Source organism: Varanus komodoensis, unplaced genomic scaffold (genome assembly GCF_004798865.1).
Source record: "Varanus komodoensis strain SLA01 unplaced genomic scaffold, ASM479886v1 scaffold384, whole genome shotgun sequence".
In the NCBI taxonomy this organism is placed as follows: Eukaryota; Metazoa; Chordata; class Lepidosauria; order Squamata; family Varanidae; genus Varanus; species Varanus komodoensis.
The window spans coordinates 3,293-28,934 of record NW_025335915.1 but is presented as its reverse complement, the minus strand read 5'-3'; the positions used below and the strand labels follow the sequence as shown (position 1 = coordinate 28,934).

The window sequence follows — 25,642 nt, the reverse complement described above, 5'->3', positions numbered from 1 at the left end:
AGCAGGGACTAGAACCCAGGTCGTCTGAGTCCCAGTCCCAGCTCTTAACCACTACACCACACTGGCTTTATAAACAATTTAAATCTGGTTTGAAATGGGATGTCCATTAGAGACATTTTATTAGTGGTGTAGTTAAGTAGTGTAATCTTTGTGTGCAATCTGATGATACATTTTAAACTGGATACAAATGTAGCTGTACCAAAAAGAACATAAATGGAACCACATACATTGGATGGCTTACTTGTTAATAATGCATCTTTGGATTCACACATTTGCTTCCCCCATTTCACGCACACCAGGCACTAGACCTTAGCCTGAGGAAAGATGGTTCGCACCTCAGAGCTGGTTCCAGTGGTAGAATGCTGGCTGACTTGGACAAATCCTGGAAACTTGAGTGGATTGATTTCATGAGTACCATAACAGAGTTGCCGACTGACTTACACATTTTCTTTTGTGGAGGTGGAAACACGATATTTCTGAATTTATTTCTTTTCTCTGCAAGAACCATGTAAGTGTGACATGTTTTCATGAACCAGATTGTCTTTTGCTCAATAGGTGGCAGAACATCATTGGCACCTACTCTTGGATAGTTTTAGGCATTATAAAAAAATTGTGGTGTGGAAGGCATGAAACTGCCTTCTTGGAAACCATCAGGCAATGCTGGAGTAATAAGATTTTGCAAAATCTGACAGACAAGGGGTCAAATTCTACTTATGTTAAGTACGTGGGAATTTCTGTTGTGTGTGGAATTTTCGAAGTAGACAAGTCTCCATATGCAAGTCCCTATTTTGCTTGGAAAGTGCAAAAAGCAGTGGAGGTTCCCCTCAGTTTCTCAGGCACTGCTTGTTTGTCACGTATGAGACCAATGTGGCTAGTTTTTCTGAAGGCATTCCACTCTTAGCTTATATTACAGGCAATAGCGTACATTTCTCTATCTGGAAGACACATTAGAACTAATATATGCAATAACCAAGGCAACAAAGTATTTTAACAACAGAATCTGTGAGGCTTAAGTGTGAATCTTGGAACCAAACACTAATAAAAATAATGATGCAGTCTCTCCCTTCCTGCTTATTTTCAGATAACCTGTCATGTGGTGTAAAATTCAGAAGGATAAAATGAGTTCTCATTTGGATCAAAGTTCACTGTTCCTTGGCCAACAGAGTTACGTTGGGCATGATAGGTTTAGCACATGTGTTCAGAAGAGGTTAACAGCCTCTGGCCATTAGGCATAGCTCCAATCTTCCAGCTTCAGATCTCTCCTTCAAAGTTGGAGACACATGCGGGCATAGCTGTTGTTTAGCCAAGGGCAGCAGTGTAGGGCTGGTGTTGGTGAGGAAGGTTCTGACATCATTTTATATGCAAACCCCATCCCGTTCTCTCCCAAGGACCTCTTTTACTGCCTTAGGTACAGCAAGATGTTCAGTATTTGCAACAGTCATTATTTCATTCTTCACTGTCCTCTGGCTTTTTTTTCTGGGTGCCAGGTGCAGTTTTTCAAATAGTGGTAGGTGGTGGGGAAGACCTACTGAAGAGCAAACGCTGCAAGAGCCAGTTGTGCTGGTGTGATTGTATCTTAGCAACAGGCTTGTTTTAGAGCTTCGGGAAGGATCCAACAGTGTCTGTGTGCAAGGGTTCTTGACGTGCTTTCCCGGTGTCAAAAGCACTTGCTTCCAAGAGCCATTGATAATAGTGCATTGCTAGTACATGGATCACATTGGATCCTTTCATGTACTTGTTTTAATTTTGAAAGAATGAGATAGAGAATTCATTATTTTTTGCAGGAGAGAATAATTTAGAAATGGCAGCTGAGAGAGGGAAAGAGAGACTTTAAAAATCAAATTCATTGGTTTTCTGTTTTCTTTCCTGTTGTTGAAGTTTTCCATTTTGATCTTACATTGTGCTGTAATCAAAGCACACCGATTTTCCTTTTTATATAATTCCATTGAAATGTCGCAATCATGGCCAGTGGGAATGAAGGAAAAACCTTGCATACCTACAGAAGAAGTGCAAAGTACTCACATTTCCTCCCTGACTCCCATCTTCAGCCTGAACACTGTACCTTGCAAAGCCGGCCTGAGGAACTCCTTTAATTAATAATAAAGATCTTCACATTCTTCTATATAAACTTCTTAGGAGGACATGATATTAGTCTTCGAATATCTAAAGGGCTATGATGCAGTAGATGGAGCATTTTGTCCTCTGTTGCTCCTGAGGACAAGGCTAGAATTAATAGGTGGAAAATACAGATTTGAGTTGCAGGAGGAACTTCTAACAGTATGAGCTGTTCAGTGGTAGAACACACTGTCTCAGGATGTGGTGGGCTAGCCTTTGCCCCGAAGGTATTTAAGCAGAGGCAAAATGACCATCTGTCAGAGATGCTGTAGTTGCATCTTGTACTGCAGATCTTTCTTTATGAGGAACTGGACTAGATGACCTTGAAGATCCCAACCCTGTGGATTCCATATAAAAAGAACTTTATTACCAACTTCACAGCTGTACTCCTATCCCTAAGGGGAGCAAATGTGAATTAAAAATGGCACAATCTATTTAATTCAAGACTAAAACTTTATTGCTGTGCAATTTGGAATTGCCTTTGATATAAAACCCCTCTGTTCCTTTTGGAGTACTGCAGCTATCACATCTGGTTTCCCTGTGTCTGTTTACAAAAAACTTCATGGCAGTTAAAAAAAACAATTGTGTTAGAAATGGTTCTTGAATAACTTTCTGCTGCACATCTGCTGCACATTTTCAAACTGAAGCCAAAGCATCATAGTTGGGAGGAAAAAAGTGCATTGTGTGTGTATGTTGGTGTCACGGGGGTGTGTTGCTGGACTTTTTCTTGTCAGTAGTAATTGTGCAGTATTGCAATACTCAAATTCCTGGGACCCACTGATACATAAACTAGGAGAACATATAATGTCTGATCTTCTAGTAGAAAATGGCCTCTGGTACTGCTATTGTTTGTGGTTGTTGAAAAGCTTGAGTGAGCATATTCTAAAGTGGACCTTTTTTTGACCTTTTTATAAGAGAGGTTCCACAGATAAACTGTGCTTCAGGACAGGAAGAAAATATCTGCAGGTGTACAATGCACATCTTTAAAATGAACATAAAAGTCTCTCCTTTTTAGGTTTTCCATCATCAGTTGAGAAATATCAATGATTTTGGTCATGTACTATGATAGTCTTCAAGGGTACCATAATCTAAAGATTGTGATGGTTGTGGTGTGACCTGACTTTTTCAAAAAAGTTGCTTTGATTGTAAAGATGGAAAAGATAAAGAAATTCATGATGAACTATTACAGGTGGTATAAGTGAGAACAGAAGCTAGAGAGTCACTCAGTGTGAAACACATGAACAGAATGTTTTTATTTTGGGGGAGTTGGATATTAGTAACAAGAAAACTGAATTGTTTGAGAATAACAGCACCTCTTTGAAATGGTGAAATGAGTCATTCACATTGTGTCCTGGTTTGCTCCACTCATAATTGCATTTATAAATAAAGATATAACAACGATTGCCATATATGCATGGACTTCCAAGTTTTGCAGCATGGGATCTTAAATCATGACTGCTTCGTCTAAGCTAACAGCATGTGCACCCATATTTTGTTTCCTTTTTTAAAAAAATATGGAGAATTATGTTGTCTTTCTCCATTTCAACATCTGGATTTCCCATTTAACTTTGCCATGTATCAGTCAAAAGCACATGTGTGAAATGAATGAGCTAACTCCGGATATCATCCTCCGCAAAGAAAACCCCTTTATGTTGTGCTATCAACGGAAGGATTCTGGCTCTGAAGATGAAAGGGATGACAGAATTCCTGACCTAGAGAAAGATGACTTTGCTGTACGCAGAGCAAGACTCAATCAACCCAAACTTACATTGCCATTTAACCAGTTCTTTTTTGGATCCTATACAAACAAAGATCGAGGTAAAGTGGAAGAATGGAAGAAACAAAAGAAAAAGCAGCAGTGTACAAGGTGTGCTTATCTACTTGCTTCTGTATTATTGGGTGTAGTTCAAAAATACTAGATGGTTAACTAAAATTACTCGGTCATTCAATATGTTTTTACCCCACCGTTCCTCCAGTTCTGGAAAACAGGATAGCTAACACTGAACCAAAACCACCACCACCTAATGTAAACACAATATTTCCATCCTTAAATTCAACATGCACTAAAATGCAATGATAAGTCTCACTAGAACTGTCCAACTTTACATTGGAGTACGAGGGCCTAAACAATAAAAAGTCTTTCATTTTCCTTGACTAATTGAACTGTGGGCGTAATCCTAATATTACCTGGGAAGGAGTTACAGGATGCTGTTGCTGTCTCATGCCACCACCTGCCTAGCCTCTGTTATTGGCAGGAGAACAAGCAAGACATCTGGTCCTGATCATACGACATAGGCCAGCTGGTGAAGCGAGAAGTGTTCCTTCACATGCCTGGTTCCAAAGACTTTTAGGGCTCTCTATGCCAAAAGAAAGGATCTTGAATTGGGCTTGGCAGTCAGCACAGTGCATTCAGGAGTGGGGTCATAAGATCTCTTCATGTTGTCCCCGTCAACAGCCAAGACACAGCTTTCTGCACCAGCTGCAGCTTCTGGACTACCTTCAAGGGTATCCCCATGTATATTGTGGCAAACCAATTGAACCTGGCTATGGAGGAGCCTCTGTGCCAATCACAAAATACCCCCAAACTACACACCCACTGCTTCAGGAGGCAGTTAATGCAGGATGCTATGATTCCATCCAGCATCAGCTGCATCTGTCATTCCTGGATTGGAGAGCCACTGATTCACAGATCCTCTGCTTTTTGGACATTCACTTCTGCATATAGGCCTTTATTCACTCTATTATTGCTTCCAGATTTTGGTCCAGAATTGGCACAGCTCCTCCTGATTCAGTTCAATTGCAAGACAGAGCTGGGTATCCTCTACAATTGATTCTGTGCCTTAAAACTCTAGGCAGCTCCCAGAGGTTGTAGATAGATGTTAACAGCATGTAAGGCAGGCGAGAACACTGTAGGACCCTACAGCATAAATGCCAGGGGGGCAAGCAGTAGTCTTCTAATACTATTCTCACATAGTGGCCCTGTAAACAGAATTGAAATCATCATAAGGCATTTAGTTCTTTCTCCTGGATATTTGCACTTGCATCTGAAAAGGCCCCTAGTGGCAAAACATGGCCATAGTGGTGGTGTGTTCAGTCGCATCAAACTGCAAGGAATTCATGAGGTGTTGAATTTCCCTTCATGAGTTCTGGTTGTAAGTACACAGGGAATGAGGCTTTATCCATCTCCTGTCAATTAAGCTAATGTTTTGACCTCAGCTATAAAATATAACATAAAAACATTGGTACTTCAGTGGAAAGTACTCATCTTCTGATAGGTTCACAAGTATAGACTTAGTCTTCCCTACATGAGACATTTATTGTGTGCTCATGTTATCCTGGTCATAGAAATTTGTGGATCAGTTTCACCAAACTGTTATTCTCCAGGGCCATTCCCGTTTTCCAGCCATTTTCACATCTACGGAGGGTGCCAAAAAATGTATGCACACTTTAAGAAAGGAAAAACTGTATTAAAAACTCTCACATGGTGATGCTAGCATTCATTTGATTAACGCCATCTTTTGAGTGAATGCTATACTGTACATTGCTACTGTAATTCAATTCAACTTTGAAAAGTAATACATAGATAACATCTCTTGAAACGTGTATGTATATATTTTGGCACCGCCTGTATTTTTGGAGTGATAAATGTGCAGTATTATTTCCCATGGTGTTAGGTAGCAACGGAAAATGGCTGTGTATTTTTCTCAATGGTGCTATACCTTGATGCCACCTTGTTTTTCAATAAAGCTGGAAGATAGAAAAAGCCCTAGGGGGAAAGAATGTGTTTTTCCCCCTGCAATGAAGATGGAAGAAGCCTCAGTAAAGCTGCAGGATAAACACCTCATTCAGTGAAGTCCTTATTGCCATCTCCAAAGTCCCTTTGGCAAACATGCTGCCTTCAAAGAAGGTTGTGGAAAAAACCTGTATTAGTTACATTTGGCAGGTGAATAGAAAGTGTAAAAGACCAGTTAAGTCTCATTTTGACAGGCACTGCTTTTGGGCTGTTTTTGAAAGGTAAAGTCTTCCACAATTTCTGTGAAAGGAAGACTGTGATAGTTTCTCAATATTTTATTTTTGTCATTTTCAACTAAAAAGCAGTGTCAGAGGCAGCAAACAGAAGCAGAAGAGCAGTGGAAGGGAAAATGCTTTACTCTTTTGCTTCCTACAAATACCTATATGTTTCTTTTCCTTTTGGCTCTTTATCTCCTACCAATTTTTCCAGTGAGGAAGGATTTAGCAATTGTTCTTCTCTTTAGCTGCAGTCAGGATGGGGAAAAATGGAACATAGTTTTATGACTTGCATATTTTCTAAAACAGACCTGTGAGTTGTAGAAAATACTGGCCCTGCTGAGACATGTTCCACCAGGTCAATAATATTGGCTTGGAACTTATTCATTTTTAAGAGTAATGGAAACTGAGGCTCTTAATCAGTTTGGAATATGCTGTGGGGTAGACAGGAATTCGACTTTACAAGAGCTATGTTGAGCTCTGGTTTGAATTGTGGGGATGGCACGGATGATGCAACACATGGGAATATGTTGAAAAACATGGTGGTTTCTGGGCTTGAGAGAAGCTGCTTTCCACACTTTTCTTTTGCAATGCCGCGCTTTTCTTTCTTTGGAGAAGCAACTGGGTAGATATGCCAAACTTGAATAAACTCACTTGGGAATGAAATCATCTTTGGTGTCTAACAGAAAATGGCCAGCGGCGGCCAATGGTAAGCAGCGGCCGATGGTAGAATTTTGCTGAGTGCTAACTTTAGGATGTTAAAACATCCACTAGCTGTCCTTTTAGATATCCACATAGCCAGACTGGTGTCCATTTCCATCATTTATCTCAGTGCAGATGTAGGTAAATGCTCTACTGTTTTCCAAAATAAAAGATCAACCTAATAATCATGGTAAATTTGCCAGTATCCAAGACTATTAGAGGGTAGTCTGGCAACACCACATCGTACCTTGCAGGGAACACTCAAAGAAGCTAGAGGCAATGTGAGAGGATTCTTGTTTTGCACTTCTGCCTCTTCCAGGTTAGGGGGTACCCACAACGGGTGTCTTGCCTGAGAGCTTTCAATATCCTGTTGTTGCCAGCACTGGTAAAACACAAACAAGTGAAAGGGGGGCATCTCAAAATGGAGCATTCCAGCCTCTTCTTTGCTGCAAGTGCAGCAGTAGATTCTGGCTTTCCCTCTACTCCAAAGTAATTTATTCTTATTTAACATGGCAGTGTATACTTTTTGCATTGGATGCTGCTAGTTGCATTTTTCCATATCTACTCCCACATTATTCTTTATCCTGCTGATTTTGGAATGTGCATTACATTAGTGACAAGAAAGTAAATGTGACTTCGGTGGGATCAGTGGCGTTACATGAAGAGAAGCCATTTCTGCAGACTCGGGAGTTTGAACTTGATGAGAAGGGCCGAACAAAAGTTCCTGACATTGAAAGAGATGACCTGGCTAAGAGAAAAATCCAGTCTAGCCATTCTCAACCAGACTGGCCAATTTTTGTGAAAGCTTCTATAACACAAGCAGATAAGGAAACCTGGGACCGACTGAAAGTTTCAGGGATGAACAGGTAAGGTTTTCATTAAAGAAAGAGAGTAAAGTTATATACTGCTCCCAGAGACTTTTTATGTTCAAATACCAGTACTCAGGGCTTTTACCTGTTACTTCCAGTACAGAAGTACTGCATGCAGAAAATTCGTAGTCTTAGGTGCTAAGGTCCAGAAATAATCCACCAGCCTCTTTTTAAACTAATCTTTTTCTCCTAGTTATCTGTGTGCATGGTCTTCATGCTTCCGTGATGACTGAGGCATGTTCCTCCTTCCCCAAGCAAGTAAGAGAAGTGCTGTTTTGTTTTTTTTTTTCTTTTCTTTTGAGGGGGGTTTCCCACAGCTAAGAATAGCGTCATGGTCTGACTTTTGTGCCATTCTTTTGATCACATCTGTACAGGAACCAGGAATATCCCTTATCATAAGTCTTAGGATTCTAGGCTTTGAATGAAACATGTCTCTTCCCCTTGACATTGCAGATTCATTTTTCCATTTTGGACTTCCCTCTTCTTGGCATTCTCATGCAGGAAGCAGCTGTTGCAACAGGCCTTGTTCGCTCTGTTCAGCATTACTTGGGAACATTGAATCATTCATGGCTAGACGATAACTTGTTATCATGGTCAATGAAAGGACTGCGGGCACAGAGCATTTTAAAAAGCTGCCAGAACATTTACTTGCCATTTGTAAATGTAGTCTTCTGATTTCTAAGAGACATTGTGGCACTATTTGGCACCAAGCTGTTGTTTGATCTGTGCATGTCATCTTCTGAATACAGTTTGGCTAAGTGTTCTTTTATTTTCTTTTAAATCTTGTGTTTGCAGCCTCACACAGGATGATTTCCTCCATATTGTACGAACTTTTTCTTGATTGGATCGTGACTTTCCCCCCATTTCCTCCTTTGGTGGTTGTTGCTTTTTTCTTGGTCACTTAATTAAATCTTTGGTTTGTTTGCTTTCTCTTAGTTTTCTTTTTATATGTTTTTTTGCTTGTTTGTTTACATCTTCCTTGTTAGTGATGAGGAGCTCACAGACCCCCAAGACTCTTTTCTGTCTTCTGAAATGGCAGCAGAACCTGCTGATCACAGTAATGATGCAAGTCACAAAGTGGGAATGTGTAAAAAGTCCAGCAGCCCTAAACAGAGGTTTGTACACTTTGGGCCAGTGACAGAAATTGATCATCAGAAATGGGAGAAGCCCTCCAATGCTAGGGCCATGACCAAAGACGAAATGGAAGAGACAGCCAGTAGGAAAAGTGCTGGGCCTCTTGGGACCTCAAGTGAATACGCATCCTCACCCTCTGTGAGCCATGTGGAGTCCGTTGGCCATACCGATGAAGTCTGCAGCCCACATGCTAATTCCAGGTATTTAGTTCCTTAATCTAGAAGAGGGACAGAAGTAGGCCAGTGGAAGGTACAACAGCTAACATTCAGAGATTCAGAGAGCTAATATTCATTTTGGCCCTGTTTGCACAGATCAGTCATTATCATGGAAGGGCTGTGTACTGCAACATGCAGCTTATTCCTATTTTGTTATGCCCCAGTAACACAACTGCTAAACCGAGTAGAGTTGGAAAGTTTAGCATGTTTTCTGAACTGGGTTTCCTGGCTTGTCACTCCTACTACAAACCTGAATCATAAATGGGGGTTGATCTTGTTTATGAATCCTGGCTTGCTTTTGAGTGATAAACCAGGATCTGTGGTTTGCATTAAAGGCTAAGCACTTAGAGGCCAATTTAGTTTAGCAGCCATGGAAGTAACAAGTATACTAGTGTGGGAACAAGCATGTTGGGTACACCAACATCCAGTTCATTCATAGTAAACTATACAAACTTCCAGATTTTATTTGTCATGAAATTACTCTGCCTCATCTGCAGATAACTTTGGACTCCCACAGCAACACCTTATATTTACAACCTTCTTCGTTATCCTACTGCTTCTTCCACCTTTTACTTTCCACCAAAAATCCGTTAAGCAGGAAAAGGAAGAATAACTCCCATGATGTGTTTGAGTAATAGCACTAGGGACATCCATCTGGAACTGGCTCATTACACTGTGTAAGAGCATTGTAATGTGTGCATCAGATTTCTCTCACCTGCCCACCTCAGAAATCTCAATTTCAGATCATTCTCCCTTTGTTTGACAGAGCAGTTTGAGAATTAGGTGCAAAAACAGATTGAAGGGAAATGGTTGCAGGTGCGTACATGTAGCAATTCCTCTGCTTTCCAGTTTGCATTAAATCCTATCAGCATCAAATATCCAAAGTACACAGCTTTTCTAATACATCACCTCATAGAACCATAGCTAAGAACTTGCTGGGCCATAACTCAGAGCTATGTATTTAGACCTTACAGGTTGTAATAAAATGACTTGATCCTTGCTAATAACCCTTAAATATGTTTTGGAAGTAAGGACAGGAGCAAATATTCTTGTCCTTGTGTATTGTCTGGTACTGGTAAAGCAAGGACCATTTGCAGGGGAAAATCTGCAGATGGAGTACTTAACCTTTCTTACCTACAGATTCAGTGGACATGGAGAGATTAGGAACAGCCTGCCAAAGTTCTACTGCAGTTGCGTTACCCACCCCATATTTGTGCTAAATGGCAGAGCCATATTACGAAAAAACAGTTAAGCAAATAGTACCATCCTACAACTCACAAAGTTCAATTGAACTTGTTTCCTAAGGAATAATTTCATGCCACAAGCAGCTTATTATTAGCAAACATGGTCAGAAATCATTATTATTTATAGAAATGTCTAGCCTGCTCTGCCTTGAGGAGCCCATCCTGACTTAAGTGTATGTCTGCCTGAAGGCTCCATCGTGCTTATTCAGCATGCCACGTTCCCACAAGCCATATGGTTCTTGCACCAGTGTGCAAGCAAAGACTACTGACCTGTGAAACCCCATCCCCCCACACGCTTCTTCTAATTTAGTAGAAGTGTTGGGATCTCCTGCATGAATCTGCCCTGTGCTGGAAGAATGACTAAGCAAGCAAAAGATGGGTGACCTTCTTTGGAATAAGCTAGAAGTAATTTGTTCCCTTAGGTAGGAGATGACCAACACACCGTGGGTTGTATACTTTCTGATCAGTATTGCCAAGGTTTCTCAAAGGCCTTGGTTCTGCAGGCTGGCTTTGGGCATTCCTACAGTTTGTTATAGGTCATAACATCTGAAGTGGTAGTGTAGCTCTTACTTCACTGCTGGCAGTACATTACTGAGTTTGTTCTACTCCTGAAGACAGCTGGTAAAAACGTTTACTTTTTCTCCCTCTGGAACACATTGAAGTGTGTGGATTAAATGTGAACTGCATTTTTGTTTCTGTGCTGTGAAAAACATTTCTATTTTTTGCAAAGCTAAATATGCAGAGCCCGAAGTTTACATTCACTTGGCTTTCCTTTATCTAATCAGTCCATTGTAATTGCAAGAATTCTATATTGATGCTACTATTAGAAGATTCAGATGTTCATTTTGAATGATAAAGTGGATAGGTGAAGGTCTCTTAGCATTCCCATATGGTTCTCATTACCTTTTACTGCTTTTTCTCCTCCTTTCCATCTTGTACTCTTAGTGAAATAATATCATCGAATATAGATGTGTATAATTCATCTGTCCTGAATAGTTGCACTGATTCTAAGAAGCAAATACCAACCAGTCTGAGTGAATGTCACGAAAGCAGTGAAGAAGAGCTGGATGGCAGCTTCCCAGATATTGAGAGAGATGACATGCTGGCTAGACGATTTGGAACTTTTCAGAAATCTGCTAGCCCAGTTCGTACATCTTATTCTCCTATTTCAGTAGTCAATAATCATCCATTGAAAAAGCAAGAAAAGGTTGCTTTTTGTGGGGAGCAAAAAATTCTACAGACAACAGAAAGGTCAGAAACTGGAAACCAACTTATTATTAACTTCATATGCCTGCTTTGCATGGGATAGTACCCGCATGCAATATTATTGTACTTCTTGACAGAAAAGAAAAACGGAAGTTTTTGATTAACTAAAAGTTGTGCTGACAAAAACCAGCTAGCAGCTATTGTTTAAAGAAGAAAACAGATATGTTAACATTCTAGAATGCAAGCAAATTAATGGAAGGTTTGCATGTCTCATTTGCCAAAAAGTTGCATTGCAGGAAAGTTTTGATTTGAAGTCCTAAGATTGGGAAACTTTTAATAATTAACATCACAGTGTGAAACTGATAGGCTACCTCATAGTTGTGGATTCTTCACTGGTAACCTTTTAGAAAGTTCTGTAAGCTTTATTTCCATATTGAACCTTGCCTCGAGTGCTTTGGAAGTTTTACCTAGCATGACCTAATGGCATGATCTGGTTTGCTTCTGTTCAATCTCCTTTAAAAAAAAGGGAAACAGAATTATTTTGGTAAGCAAATTACTTTCAAGAATAATGTAAACACAATGGATATTTTAGCATTGTTCATATGTATTATATTTATGCCCTACCTTTTTTCTTTTCAAAGAACTCAAGGTGGGTTACATAATTTTCCTGTTCCTCTCAATCTTATATTCATAACAGCAATCCTTTATTGGAATTTCCTTGAAGGTACTCCACATGTCTTACATGAGGTTCCTTGCCATTCTCCATGTTTTCTGCAGGATATAGTGCTTGTCTTTAGCACTGTAATGGCATCATGTACCTTCAGATTATTTTCATGCCCTAGAGCAGGCGGTTGTGTGCAGATATAGGGACAGCTGTGTTTCCTTGCTTAACCTTCAGTTGTGTTCTGAATAATGGTGCCCACAATTGCCTTAGCAGAACTTCTGCAGAGTCTTGCACAACACAGCTTGGTCTTAGAACATCTTTGCCTGTATCCCTCATTTCTCCTGGAACATGTGAAGATGTGCATGGGGACTCAGAAGATCAAGATGAACACAAACATAATGTGACAAGAGAGAAAGTGGGATTAGAAAATCCAGGTAAAGATGACATGATGGCAAGAAGAACCAGAGTTTTTCTGAAGCAGACTGAACCCAGTGTTAAACAGTTCCTTCCAGTTCCTCTCTCGAAGCAGCAAAATGGTGAGGAAGCAGCGAAGGACCTTGTAAAGACTGAACAGAAAGTGAAGAGGTCAGCAGCCTATTCTGTGCTCTTTGATTTTATCTCTAGGTTACATGCGGGAGCAAATTCATTTGTTTTCAGCAGGCTTCTGTTTCCTTTTGATTTGTCAACTTCAAAACAGCACTTCACTTTACTGTCTATTATCAGTAAGAATTGATTTCAGCTGAAACTAGCAGGGAAAATTAACCAAAGTTGCTCTTGTGGTAAAGAAACAGCATGGCTATCACACCTGTATTTCCTTTCATCTGAACACTGAGGTTTAATCTATGGAACTCCCTGCTACAGTGTTCTGAAACCTCTCAGGAAATGCTCCATTTACTATAGCAGTTTTAACTATTGTCACTAAAATAAATCCTTTATATCTTACAGGAATTCTATACTTCCAAAGTATGGGCATGGCATTAGAGACAAACTTTATATGACAAACAAAATCAAGTAGTATGTTGAGAAATTATTTGCAGGAGAGAATAAGTTATTGTTTTTCAAATGGAATGGTAAGGTTGTTTAAGTAAGCAGTTCTTAGTTATGCAGCATTAATTATATTCACTTACCCTAATACTTTAAAGAGTCTTCCTCTTTAGTCCATTTGGTCAATAGATTTTCCCTCAGACCAAATGTGCATAACCTTTGCTCCAGCTCCTCACTCATATCCAGAAACAGAGGGTGTAAAGCAGTCTGTCTCAAATTGTTCCTGCACATCTGAGATGGTTTCAGTGCTTCAGTAACCGCTTGCTGAAGCTTTTCCTTTAGTCAGACTCCTGCTTTAACCTTTCTGGTGTTGAGCTCTGCATCTTCCTTGAATCCTCACTGCAATATAGATGGGGTTCTTTGTCGTGGCCTCTGTGCATCACACATATAGGTGCTGCACCTGCGCAGTGCCTTTGGCCGGAAGATTACAAGCTAACGGTTTATTTTGGCGGGAAAAAGCTCCCCTCCCCCTCCCCCACAGCCTATAAAGAGCGGAGCGTCCGCCATTTTGTTCAGTCTTTGCGACCGCCGTTCGCTGTGCCTCGTGCCGCTTTCGACTATCGCTTTGATCGTTACTTGTAGCCTGTTTTTTCTCCTTTTACTCCCAGTTTTATATCCCTGATAGTTCTTGTTAGCTCTAGTTATTTCTACAGTTCTTCTTAGCTCTAGTTATTCTGCAGTTCTATCGTTCTACCGTTCTGTTTTCTTCTTCTAAAAGAAAAAAAACCCCAAAAATATATTCTTACCCTCTTCACTGTCTCCCTTCTTCTTCTTGCGATGGCACAGCGAGCGGCCTTCCGCAAATGTGTGGAGTGCGGGTCGAAGATGTCACCATCTGACCCGCATGACCTATGCCTCCTCTGCTTGGGGGAGGGGCATAGGACTGACAGGTGCTCCTACTGTCTGGCCTTCTCCAAGCAGGCCAGAAAAAATCGGGAGAACCGCCTCCGGAGGCTCCTGTGGGATCAGGCTCTTATGCAGTCCGACCCACTGGTCGCTGCTCCGAAGCCTGGCCCGGCTGCGGTGGTCCCGCCCTCCCACCCGTTGGACGAAGGTGCCTCTACTTTGAGGGCCCCACCAGCTTCTCCCAAAAAGAAGAGCGAGAAGCGCAAGCACGCCGATGCTGACAAATCGGCCAAAAAGGTCAGGAAAGAGAAGACCTCTAAGCCGGCCCAAAAGGCGAAGGATCCGGACCGACCTCAACACCGTGTCTTGGGTTCAACGGCAGCATCGGTACCAGCACCAACCACTGTACTGACCCCACCCGAGCCAGCGCTCCAGGCAGCCATGAGGGTTACCCCTCAAGAGTCTCCCCGTTGTGTGGCTGACCCCCCGACCAAACCGCTTCCATCTCTCCAGCAGGGCTTGATCTCTGATGGAGAGATTCAGGATGCTCCCCCCAGGGCTAGGTCACCAATGCCTATGCCTATGGCCACACTGGAGGCAGATGTCGTCAAATCCCCGCCCAGGGCCTGCTGGAGTCGTTCCAGGGAGCAGCAATCTGATCAGCGATCCGAGCGATTTGAGGACTGGCGTCGCTCCTACTGCCCATCTTGGGGCGAGCCATACTTGACTGGGTACTATCCCGCGCCGAGGGATCAGTCCCCACCATGCTCTCGTGATCACTCGCTGCCTCTGGATCCAAGGTGCACATCCCCGGTACCCCGGGATGAAAGCAGCCAGTCTGCTTCGCCAGTGGAGTCTTCTTCTTCGGCCCCTCCATACTACGGCACGGACTCCGATGACTTGGACATCGATTCTACTTCTCCTGACGTCGCGGTGACCTCCCAGGGCCCTGCATCACCGGACGAATCGCAAATTTCTTTTGCGGAGCTGATGTCCAGGCTCGTCCAATCCCTGGACATCGACGCCGTCCAGCGGCCAGGACCATCTACAGATAAAATCTATGACGTCATCCGCGGGGAGCAGTCCACCTCCATCTTCCTGCCCTTGATCACCACCCTACGGCAGGCAATGACCCAGCCCTGGGACTTGCCCTCTCACCCTCAACCAACATCGCGGAGGTATGAAGCCATGTACCGGGTTCGGGAGGAGGACATACCATTCCTCCTCCGACACCCCAAGCCGAACTCGGTCGTGGTGGAGTCCTCCCAGGGAAGAGAGGCAAGGGGTCACACTGCGCCGCAAGATAAGGAGGGCCGCAAGATCGACTCCCTGGCCAGGAGGGTCTACGCAGCTTCAGGCTTGGGGCTGCGTATCTCAAACTACGAGGCGACGTTGGCGAGATACCAGTATTTTATAATGCAACACCTCCACAACGTTGTCTCGGCCCTCCCAGACCAACAAGGTGAATTGGCCAAAGTCTTGATTAAGGAGGCGATGCACGTCGCGGTGCAACAGTTGTCCACAGCCAGGCACCATGTGGACACTAACTCGAGGGCATTGGTCGGTGCCATTTCTCTTCGCAGGCATGCGTGGCTGAGGAGCACCAACTTCCCCAAAGAGACCAAGCGGCGCATCGAGGAAATGCCCTTCGACGGGTCCGGGCTTTTCCATTCAAAGACGGACCATAAACTTAAAAAACTTCATGAGTCCCACATGACGGCCCGACGAATGGAGCTCCAGTCGCTTCCGAGGCGTAAGTGTCCATGGAACCGTCCACCCTCCAGACAGCCGTATCATCCCAGGCAACAGCCTCAGCACAGGCAACAGCAGCAGCGCCGTCGACAACAGCCCCAGCAACGCTACCAGCAGGGCCGTCGCCGATATGACGACAGGAGGCAGCGTTGACGGGACTGGCGAACCATTCCTCTACCCTGTCCTATACCCACCCCTCTCTCATCTGGGGACCGGCTGCGAAGCCGACTCCCCATCTGGGAGTCCATCACATCTGATGGATGGGTATTATCTATCATACAGCATGGCTATAGGATAGAATTCAACACCGTTCCTCCATCGAGTCCGATTCGGTTTACATCTTGCACACCAGTACTGCTCGATGAAATACAACAACTTCTTCATAAAGGAGCGATTCGTCAAGTAACTCAATATGACGGGCATCACGGATTCTATTCTAGATACTTTACCGTTCCCAAACGGGACGGTGGCCTACGTCCGATTTTGGACTTACATGGTCTGAATCGATTCATTGTGACGAGGAAGTTTCGAATGATCACCCTCCAAAATATTTTGCCGCTGCTTAGGAAAGAGGACTTGTTCGCCCTATTGGACTTGAAGGATGCCTATTTTCATATTGCAGTCCATCCCAAATATAGACGTTTCCTTCGTTTTGCTGTTGCCCCCAATTTCTACAAATTCATGGTTCTACCTTTCGGTTTGGCTACCGCTCTGAGGGTGTTTACTAAATGCATGGCCCCTGTCTGTGCTTATCTACGCCTCCAGGGCATACAAGTTTATCCTTACCTCGACGACTGGCTCCTAGTCTCCAGGTCCAGGGAAGCGCTCCTCACTTCTATCCGTATTACCTGCGCCTTATTGGACGACCTGGGCCTTTGCATTAATACTGAGAAATCTTCTCTCCTTCTGGTACAGAAGCTTACGTTCATCAGAGCCCACTTGGATTCGACGTTGGAAAAGGCGTTCCTCCCTTGGGACAGACAACTGACTCTCGCTTGCCATGTTCATCGAATGCTTACCACTCGCTTGCCATGTTCATCGAATGCATACCACCGACAACATTGCCACCGTTGTTTATCTGAACAAGCAAGGTGGGACGAAGTCTCCAACCCTGGCCAGACTTTCTATGCAGATCTGGGACTGGTACATTTCGAGAGATATTACGATAATAGCAGTCCATCTGGCCGGTACGGACAACATGGAAGCAGATCTTCTCAGCAGGCACATGCTCATCTCTCACGAATGGGAACTGGACCCCCAGACACGTGACGACCTTTTCCATCGCTGGGGGTTCCCCGACGTGGATTTGTTCGCCACACAACAGAACAAGGTGTGTGCGACTTTCTGCTCAAGAGTGGGAATCGGGCACGAATCCCTAGGGGACACCTTCATGATTCCATGGAACAATCTGAATTTCTACGCCTTCCCACCGATTCCGCTGGTGATGAGAGTCATAGTGAAGATTGTTTGCGATCGGGCCTCAGGGATACTAATTACTCCTTGGTGGCCACACCAACCTTGGTTTCCCACACTGCTGGACATTTCTCACGGGGAATACCTACATCGTCCACTGCTCCCGTTCTTGATAACCCGGAAAGATGGCACACTTCGTCACCCAGATATATTATCATTAAAACTAACAGCGTGGCGAATCCGATAGCTGACTTCACTACGTCTCTGCCAGTCACTACTCCAAGGGGTTCGAATCTGACCTTCGAATCCACTGCTGTCCTCGTTACGTCTACACTGACAACTACTTCAAAAGGTTCGAACTCTACTTTCGAACCCAATACAGTTGCAACCTCTGAATCCGCTGGGGACGGCACTGCACCACTTTGACTACTTTGCCATCGAATCCGACAGCCTTTCATCTGGACATTCAATACATATTGGACTCCGCTTTAAAGCCTTCTACATGGAGGTCTTACGAAGCTAAATGGAAGCGTTTCTCCGCCTTTTCTGACTCTCGTTCATTCTCTCCATTTACATCATCAGTTCCTCAAATTCTTCAGTTCCTCCTGGAATTACACCACTCTGGACTGAAACCATCTTCGATTAAAGTATATATGGCGGCCATCGCCTATCATCAGGGTATGGTGGACGGTTCGTCCATTTTCTCCCAACCTACTATTAAAAGGCTTTTGAAGGGACTTTATAATCTGAATCTGTCGATCAGACCAGTAATGCCCACCTGGAGTCTCTCTGTTGTTCTGCAAGCGCTTACGAGAGCTCCTTTCGAACCGTTGGTCACAGTCAATTTACGTCTTGTCTCATGGAAGACAGCATTCCTAGTTGCGGTTACCTCAGCCCGGAGGGCCAGCAAACTCTGCGCTTTGCGTGTAGACCCACCTTATCTCAATTTTCATAGAGAAAAGTTTGTCCTGCGGCTCGATCCATCTTTTCTGCCTAAGGTATCCACACCCTTTCACATGGGGCAAGATATTTTACCTGCCTTTTTTCCGGCTCCGTCTACTCCGTTAGAAAGGACATTACATTCACTTGACGTTTGACGCTGTTTAGCATTCTACAGATCCAGGTCTGAGTCTATCCGACGTTCACATAGACTTTTCATTAAATATGCTACCGGGGCCAAGGTACCCCTGTCACTCCGCAGAGACTTTCTAAGTGGATAGTTCATACCATCACCCTGTCTTACCAACTGGCCGATATCGACTTGCCCACTACCCCTCGAGGCCACTTGACTAGGGCTGTGGCTACCTCATCAGCCTTCGCATCGGGAATAATGATGGACAATGTATGTAGAGCTGCTACTTGGGCGAATCCTTGCACTTTCGCCAAACATTACCGCTTAGACGTCCGCGCTTGACAAGATTGTTCCTTCGGCAGAGCCGTTCTTTCATCTGTTCTTCGTTGAGGACACCTTCCTTCCTCCGTTATGGTAAGCTTGTTAATCTACCCATATGTGTGATGCACAGAGGCCACGACGAAGAAAAGCAGGTTGCTTACCTGTAACTGATGTTCTCCGAGTGGCCATCTGTGCAGTCACACAACCCACCCGCCGGCCCCACTCGGTGTCGGTGAGTGGACCTCTGTTGTTATTGAATGTTATCATTGTTTCTTGGTACCGATATTCATTATTCTCTCGGTACCGATACTGTTCATGGTAGAACTCATTTACAAGTCATTTTTTCCACAAGAGGGCATCCGTTCGGTCGTCAAAGACTGAACAAAATGGTGGCGCTCCGCTCTTTATAGGCTGTGGGGGAGGGGGAGCGGAGCTTTTTCCCGCCAAAATAAACCATTAGCTTGTAATCTTCCGGCCAAAGGTACTGCGCAGGCACAGCACCCATATGTGTGACTGCACAGATGGCCACTCGAAGAACATTAGTTACAGGTAAGCAACCTGCTTTTTTGCTTCCTTTAGCCCATTTGCTTCAGTTTTTAGATATTCTGCAAGGAGTTCTCCAGTTTTTAGGCATTCTCTCAGACTAGAGGGTCTGTGGAATACAACCTCCATAGACCCTACCCAGGGTAGCTAGTAATGAGAGCTGCAATCCAATAATATCTGGAGGGCCACATGTCCCTCCCTCCCTGCAAGTTGGTTAATGCATTTTATTTCATGTGTTGGCAACTTGTGTGAGCTTGCAAGGCTGCGATGTCCAGTGAGTTTGTGCCTTTATAATTCTAAATCCCAGATGGGGAACATACAGTGAAAGCTATGTTTTGAGGCCAAGAACAATTTTCTTTTCAAAGCAAGGGAGCTCCTCCCGCCCCAAGCCTTTTAAAGAAGTTTCCACTTTTTGAAGCATCTAGAGTTACCTATTATAGGTATGAATCCATTTGACTAGGGAAGTCACTGTTCTGATCTGAATTGGGCACCCATCTACCATCTAAATAACAAGGAAGAAAATACTATATTTTAACAAACAGTTTTGGTCCGGAATGGTGATATGATGGTATCTGTGTGCTGCTGGGACAACCAAAATATTTGGATAAGTGGAAATACTGTTTACAAAGAGCTCTATTATTCCAGAAATGTTTTATGAGGTATACAAAGTGGATTTGAATAGTTATGTCTTCCAGATAATGGAGGGCAGGAAATGAGGGGAATGATTTGTGAGTGAACTCAGGAGTATTTATGCAAACTCTGAAAGACATGTGCTGAACAGCTTATAAAACTATTAATCCTGCCCATTCACAAATAAGCCCAGAGCAGTGCATACTGTTTCCATTTTGTCCTTGCAACAAACCTACCAAGTGAGGAAGGCTGAGAGGGAATGAGTATCCATCCTATGGTCCTGCAGGGGGGTTTATATCTGAGCGGTTTGAACTCACGTTTCCTTGGAACTAATCTAATTCATTAGAGCACTCTGGCTCTCAGGGATGGGAAGAAGGAGAAGAACAAAGCCTTCTGATCACAGTTGCATTTGTTGGGTTAGGGGAGAGAACATTTAGATGAATTTCAGAGGGTCTCTTCCATGACAAAAATGAAACCAAAATGCATAGCACTGCTTTCTTAAGCCTAGTACCCTTTATATGTTTTGCACTCAGAATTGTATTGGCTCCAGCCAGCACACTCAGTGATCTGGAGTTATGCAAATTGTAGCTGAAACCATATGGACAACGTCAGTTTTGGAAAGGATGGTGTGTTGTATAGAATGGGGAGGAGGGAAATAATGTTGCTTTTGGTTGTGCACTCTGTAGCGAACTGTGATAACCACCTGTTTTGGCAAGTGTGCTAAATCTCAAAGCAAATGAGTACATTATGGAAAATTTTCCCGCTCCACCCGAAATCATACTTTGTCTTGGTTTTGTTTCTCACCTTGCTGCAAAGGAGGCAGCAGTGCACTGTTGGAAGGAAAGGTGTGCATGCAGGTGCAACCTTGTGTCTTGAACCCCCAATCCCCTAGTGATGCCGCTAACTGTGCTGTTAATGGTATCTTTCTAGAAAGTCATATTAGCTTAAATAAAGTTACTCTGCTGTCTGGTGGATTTAGGTAGCATATTGCAAAAAAACAAAACAAAACCCACTGGCCTTCATGAAATGAGACACCTGGTTGTGGTGGTTGTACAGAACCACAAAAACTTGGAAATGCTACTTGTGTTCACCATGATTGTGCATGCTTTTTGATACATTCTTGGAGGTCTCTGTGACTCACGCATATGAGTTAGATGTTTGTGCAGAACATTTTAGAGCTGAGCAGAGTTTTAGGCAGGAGTCCTGCCCACACCCCAGGTGCATGATCTGGGTGTGACTTCTACCTGAAGCCAGCAGTGTTTTGAACATTCTTCATTTCTCATGGTCCTTCCTTCCTTCCTTTCTTCCTTTGTAGAAATTGTAGCTTTCCCCTTCTGCAATTGCTGTTAAGAGTTTTTTCCCCTCCCCCCTTTCCTGTTTCTTATTATCTTCTTCAGTTTTCCTTCCTTTTCTTTGTGGCATTTTGGGTGTGCCTGGCCTCCAAGGTCAAAAACTGTACCTGCTGTAGTAGGAACTGACTCTAACCAGTGGCCATTCTGACATTGTAACCTACACTTAAGAAGTCAGCCCTGGTACCAACAATTCTACAACCATTTTATCTTTGGGCCCAACACCCATTTTGGAGAAGTATCATCCCCTTTGGGGTCATGCTATCCAGTGCATGTGGTCTCCACCCTGATATTTTAGCAACTGATCACCCCCATGATGGTATCAGTCATGTTCATGATGGCCATTGACAATCTCACTCTCCTTACTCTAGCAAGCAGTCAGATTTGTTCCCCCCAATACATACCCTCACCTATGCTGTGTCCAACTGCTCAACATTTAGTGGTCTGAAATGGCCACACTGCCTAACTCAACCAACCTGCCATTGGTATTGTTTCCACCTCTTTTGGCTAACTTCCTCCAAGACATGGTCCTCCTGAAAAATCTGCAGACTACCATAGGAATTTAGGCACATCCACAGTGCAACCAAAAGAGTATCATTGATCAGCCAGATGTTGTCTGTTGCCAACCAAAGTTAGCAGTTAAGCTACATTCCAAATATTGTTCCTCAGAACAGGATGATTACTGCTCATCCTCATCCATCTCCTCTTCAGAGGCTTCCAGTCTTCTCTAGATGCCGCTGTGTGGAATCGGAGCCTCTTTCTCCTTTGGATTATGTCAAAGTAAATTCACTTTGGCTGTAAAGATAAAGGCTCCTTTGGTCTTGGATCTTATGTTCAAGAGGGTCAGCTGGTCTTGGATCCCTCAGATGCTGTTCAAAAGCTCCCCATCCCACTGATTTGCAAATTAAACAGTTTCTGGTATATTTGTGACTTCTCTACAACTGCACTTTCTCTGTCTTCTTTGAAGATCAGATCTTCTCATCATTAATAAGGATAAAAATCATACATCTGGTTCTCAAATCTTTGGTCTCACAGCCTGGAGGGTGGTCAACCTCACCAGTTCTCCAAAGAGATAGTAGAGGTGATGACTATCTCCCATAAAGCCTCTACGTGGGCTATTTATGCAGCTAAGTGGATGTTCTGGGGTTTTATTGTGCCAATAGGACAGAGTCCCAAATCCTGTGACCTTTCTCAAGGACTTGAGTACCTTTTCTCAGGATTTTTCACTCTCAGACCATACCTGAGCAGCCATTTTGGCTAAGCATAAGAAAGTTGAGGGCTTAAACCCTCTACTCATTCCCAGATATTAAACCTTTCCCTCAAAGGATCATTCAGTCTCTTTCTACCAATCACTCCACCTATTCAAGCATGGAGCCTGTCAGTTGTGTTGACACAACAAAAGCCTTTGAACCAATGGCTTTTGATTCTTTGAACCTAAGACATTTTACTTTGAAGGTAGCTTTCCGCACAGCCATTGCTTTGGCAGACAGGGAAGGTGAGCTCTGGGTTCTTCACTGCAAGCATCAGCATTCTTCAGAGATAAAGTGGTTTTGTGACCAGATCGCAGCTTTCTTCCTAAGGAGGTGCCACAATTTCATTTGATTCAGGAGTGTGGGTTACCAAAGTTCTTTCTGTGAACTTCCAGTTGGAGGTCAAGCTTCACTCATAAGCTGCCTAGAGGGCCCTTTTGTTCTGTTATGTGCAGCTTCATTCCAAACCTCCCCTTGTGCCACTGAAGCCCTGGGAAAGAACTACTTGTACCTCCACAGCACATCACAGTGGGCTGCGTCAATGATATTGGATACCTTGGATACCTTGATATTCCTTGGATACTAGCTCGCATACCTTCCAGTTCCCTTACATGTCTATGGTCACTCAGCCAGAGCTATGGCATAATCTTGGGGGTTTTTTGCAGCACATTCCACTTCTCTAATGTTGGGAGCTGGGTTTCCACCTTAATTCCTTTCAAACAACAGACAGTCTTTTTACTTAAGAGCTCTTCATTTTCAATATACAGCTAGTAAACTGTAGCCACCAGAAGATGAGTTTTTGTGCATGAACAGTGTGATTCATTGAACCCAGACAAGAAACTATTTCTAAGAACCTTCCTGTTCATTATTGCTAGACTCCACCCCTCTGGATGTCCCTCTCTAGAGAAGGACTACCCTCCTAGAGCAACACAGGCCCTCTACTTGGGAAGCCTTTCTCTCCCAGTGAGACCCAATCAGGCTGCTCCTGCTCATTTCCCATGCCCCCTCCCTGAACTTCCAAACCCTGTCTGTTCCCAAGGGCTGAACAGCTGAGGGTTATGGTCTTGAGATAACCTCATCTTCTCCTGCCATCCCTACATCCGCACTTCTCTGAAGAGTCAGTGCTACCCTGGCCCTGAGAAGTGTGCCAGAAATAACTGCCTCCTTCATTGCCAACATTCCCTTTGCAGTACTATAATGTGCGCTCAATCTTCACTAAACATTGCCTCTTAGATATCAGATCTCATGTGGATAGAGCCTTTGGCAGGGCCTTACTTCCTACAGTCCTGATGTGATCTTCCTTTTATAAGTTTCTTGGCTATCAGTCACCCATATCTGTGAATCCCAGAGATCACACAGGACAGGTTGCTCACCCAAAAGCATGGTTCTTCAAATAGTCCTCCGTGAACTCATGGAACCCCCCACTGAGTGGCTGGTGGAAGCCACAACTGGGGCAGGCATGGTGGTGTGACTTTCATCTAAAATGCTGCTCAGCTCTAGAAAGCTCTACATCACTGTTCTGCACAGGCACGGATCCCTTCTGTGGGAGTTCACTTGCAGAACCACAGTTACACATAAGCACCTTGCTTGTCTCACTTGTTGGCAGTCTTCTCCTTGAGTGTGTACAGTGTATCTCTTTATAAGCTGAAGTAAACTAATTTTTTTTTAGCATTACTATGCCAGACTTGGTAGTCACTGAGAAACATCCAAAGCTTTTTGTGGAAAGCCACAAAAGCCTCACAGTGCAACCCGAGTGCAAACTGGAACAAAGCACACACAGTTTCCTTGGCATAAGACAAGAGGATGCATCTTCTGATGTTCCTGAGGATATGACTGACCCCAAACCAACCCAATCACAACATTCTTCTGAGAAGCAGAAAGCTCTTGAAAGAAACCACGAAGAATTTCCTGCACAAGAAGACCAATCCATACAAACGTGAGCTATATGGTCCAGAACTTGCATCCTAAAGCACTCTGTAGTCACTAGGAAATGCATTTATTTGTGTGTGCATGCTGGGAGCAAATGGATTTTGCTCTTGCCTGGTTTATTTGATTAACTGCCATATACACGGGTAGTGTGCCTTTTGAAACTAATAAAATATTTGCAAGAAGTGTGTGTTATTTTCTTTCCCAGAGCTGTAAGAACCATTTTCAAAATAGGCTTCAGGAATTAGAGTGGGGGTTGTGGGGGAGCAATACACATTGCCAAGTATTCTTTGAGAATTTCACATGAAATGTAAATGGCTATTATTTTCTCAGATTTAACAAGTTTATTTCTGCCAAATGAAATGGAACCATGGCTTACAAACTGCCAGAATAAATCCTGGTTATATATTCACTTGGAGGCAGGGGAAGCCAATTACTCCTGCACCAGTGGGGTTCCAGACCCATTGCAGCTTTTATCTCAGCTATCCATGGTGCTGAATCCCAACCATCATGGAGGACACCTATACATTTCAAAATAAAATCTGCAATGGATAGAGAGCCCACATAAGACTCATGGGCTTCCTTGCTTTCTGGATTGAACAAGTTACAGAATAAAACTTTGAGGGGAAAAGATTAGTAGCAGGAGAGACTCTTCATTTACTCTCTTCTAAGGCTGTTTGGCTTTTGAATGAATTTGGGTTATGTACAATGTAACATGCGTTTGCTAACTGAATCTGATGCTCACCTGTAAGTGTTGCTTTTCACATCAGCTCCTGTGAGGAAGGACTTGTTGCACTCAGTTCCACAGGGTGACTCACTGCCACGGTGTTGTGAAATTTGAAAGCAGATCTAAAAATTAGTTCTAAAAACCATTGTTGCTGTGGTGTGAAGAATTAAAATGTGTCCCATATGAGGTGCTTTGAAATGTCAATGCTTTTCCAGCTCTCTTTGACCGATGAAGATTGGCTTCAAAGGAAAGCCCATCTCCTTTTGTGCTAGTTACATTTCTTTCCTTCCACTGTACTTGATGCCCTCTCTTTTCCTGCCCCCTCAAGCTCCTCTAATTTTATATTTGGTTTTATAGATTCGGCTCCAGAACTCCTGTGTCTGATGACGCAGAGTAAGTTGTCATGTGCTCATTGGGGTTGCTTTAAGAAATTTAAGCTGCATGCCTTCCATACTTATTACTAATTTAAAATACAGTTGATGTACCGCTATTACTTTTCATCCTTCTGGTGCAAAGCTTTGAACTACATGTGCTTTGACATACACTGTGCTGATGATATGTGCTCTGTTGCATTAAGGTAATAACTTTTCAGAAAGCAAAGCATGTAATTAT

At 43.4% G+C, this 25,642-nt stretch overlaps 1 protein-coding gene across 2 annotated transcripts; it reads left to right on the top strand.

Moving 5' to 3' along the window:
* Positions 1–7,677: 7,677 nt before the first annotated feature.
* On the top strand, positions 7,678–24,477 carry LOC123028778. Of its 2 annotated transcripts, XM_044440998.1 has the most exons (5): positions 7,678–7,691; positions 8,681–9,028; positions 11,233–11,538; positions 12,431–12,742; positions 24,047–24,477. In XM_044440998.1, the coding sequence occupies exons 1-5, from the start codon at positions 7,684–7,686 to the stop codon at positions 24,315–24,317; spliced, it is 1,245 nt and encodes a 414-aa protein (XP_044296933.1). In that variant the 5' UTR covers positions 7,678–7,683; the 3' UTR covers positions 24,318–24,477. The 2 variants fall into 2 exon arrangements, with proteins under 2 accessions (XP_044296933.1, XP_044296932.1); XM_044440997.1 differs by lacking the exon at positions 7,678–7,691 and having other exon boundaries at positions 8,617–9,028.
* Positions 24,478–25,642: the final 1,165 nt, after the last annotated feature.

What these genes read in the sequence shown, in the direction of transcription:
- LOC123028778 (XM_044440997.1), top strand. Translation starts at nt 8,643, where the DNA reads ATGTTTTTTTGCTTGTTTGTTTACATCTTCCTTGTTAGTGATGAGGAG. An exon ending in AGCCCACATGCTAATTCCAG is followed by an intron (nt 9,029 to 11,232) that starts GTATTTAGTTCC and finishes TTGTACTCTTAG; the next exon opens with TGAAATAATATCATCGAATA. An exon ending in ATTCTACAGACAACAGAAAG is followed by an intron (nt 11,539 to 12,430) that starts GTCAGAAACTGG and finishes TTGCCTTAGCAG; the next exon opens with AACTTCTGCAGAGTCTTGCA.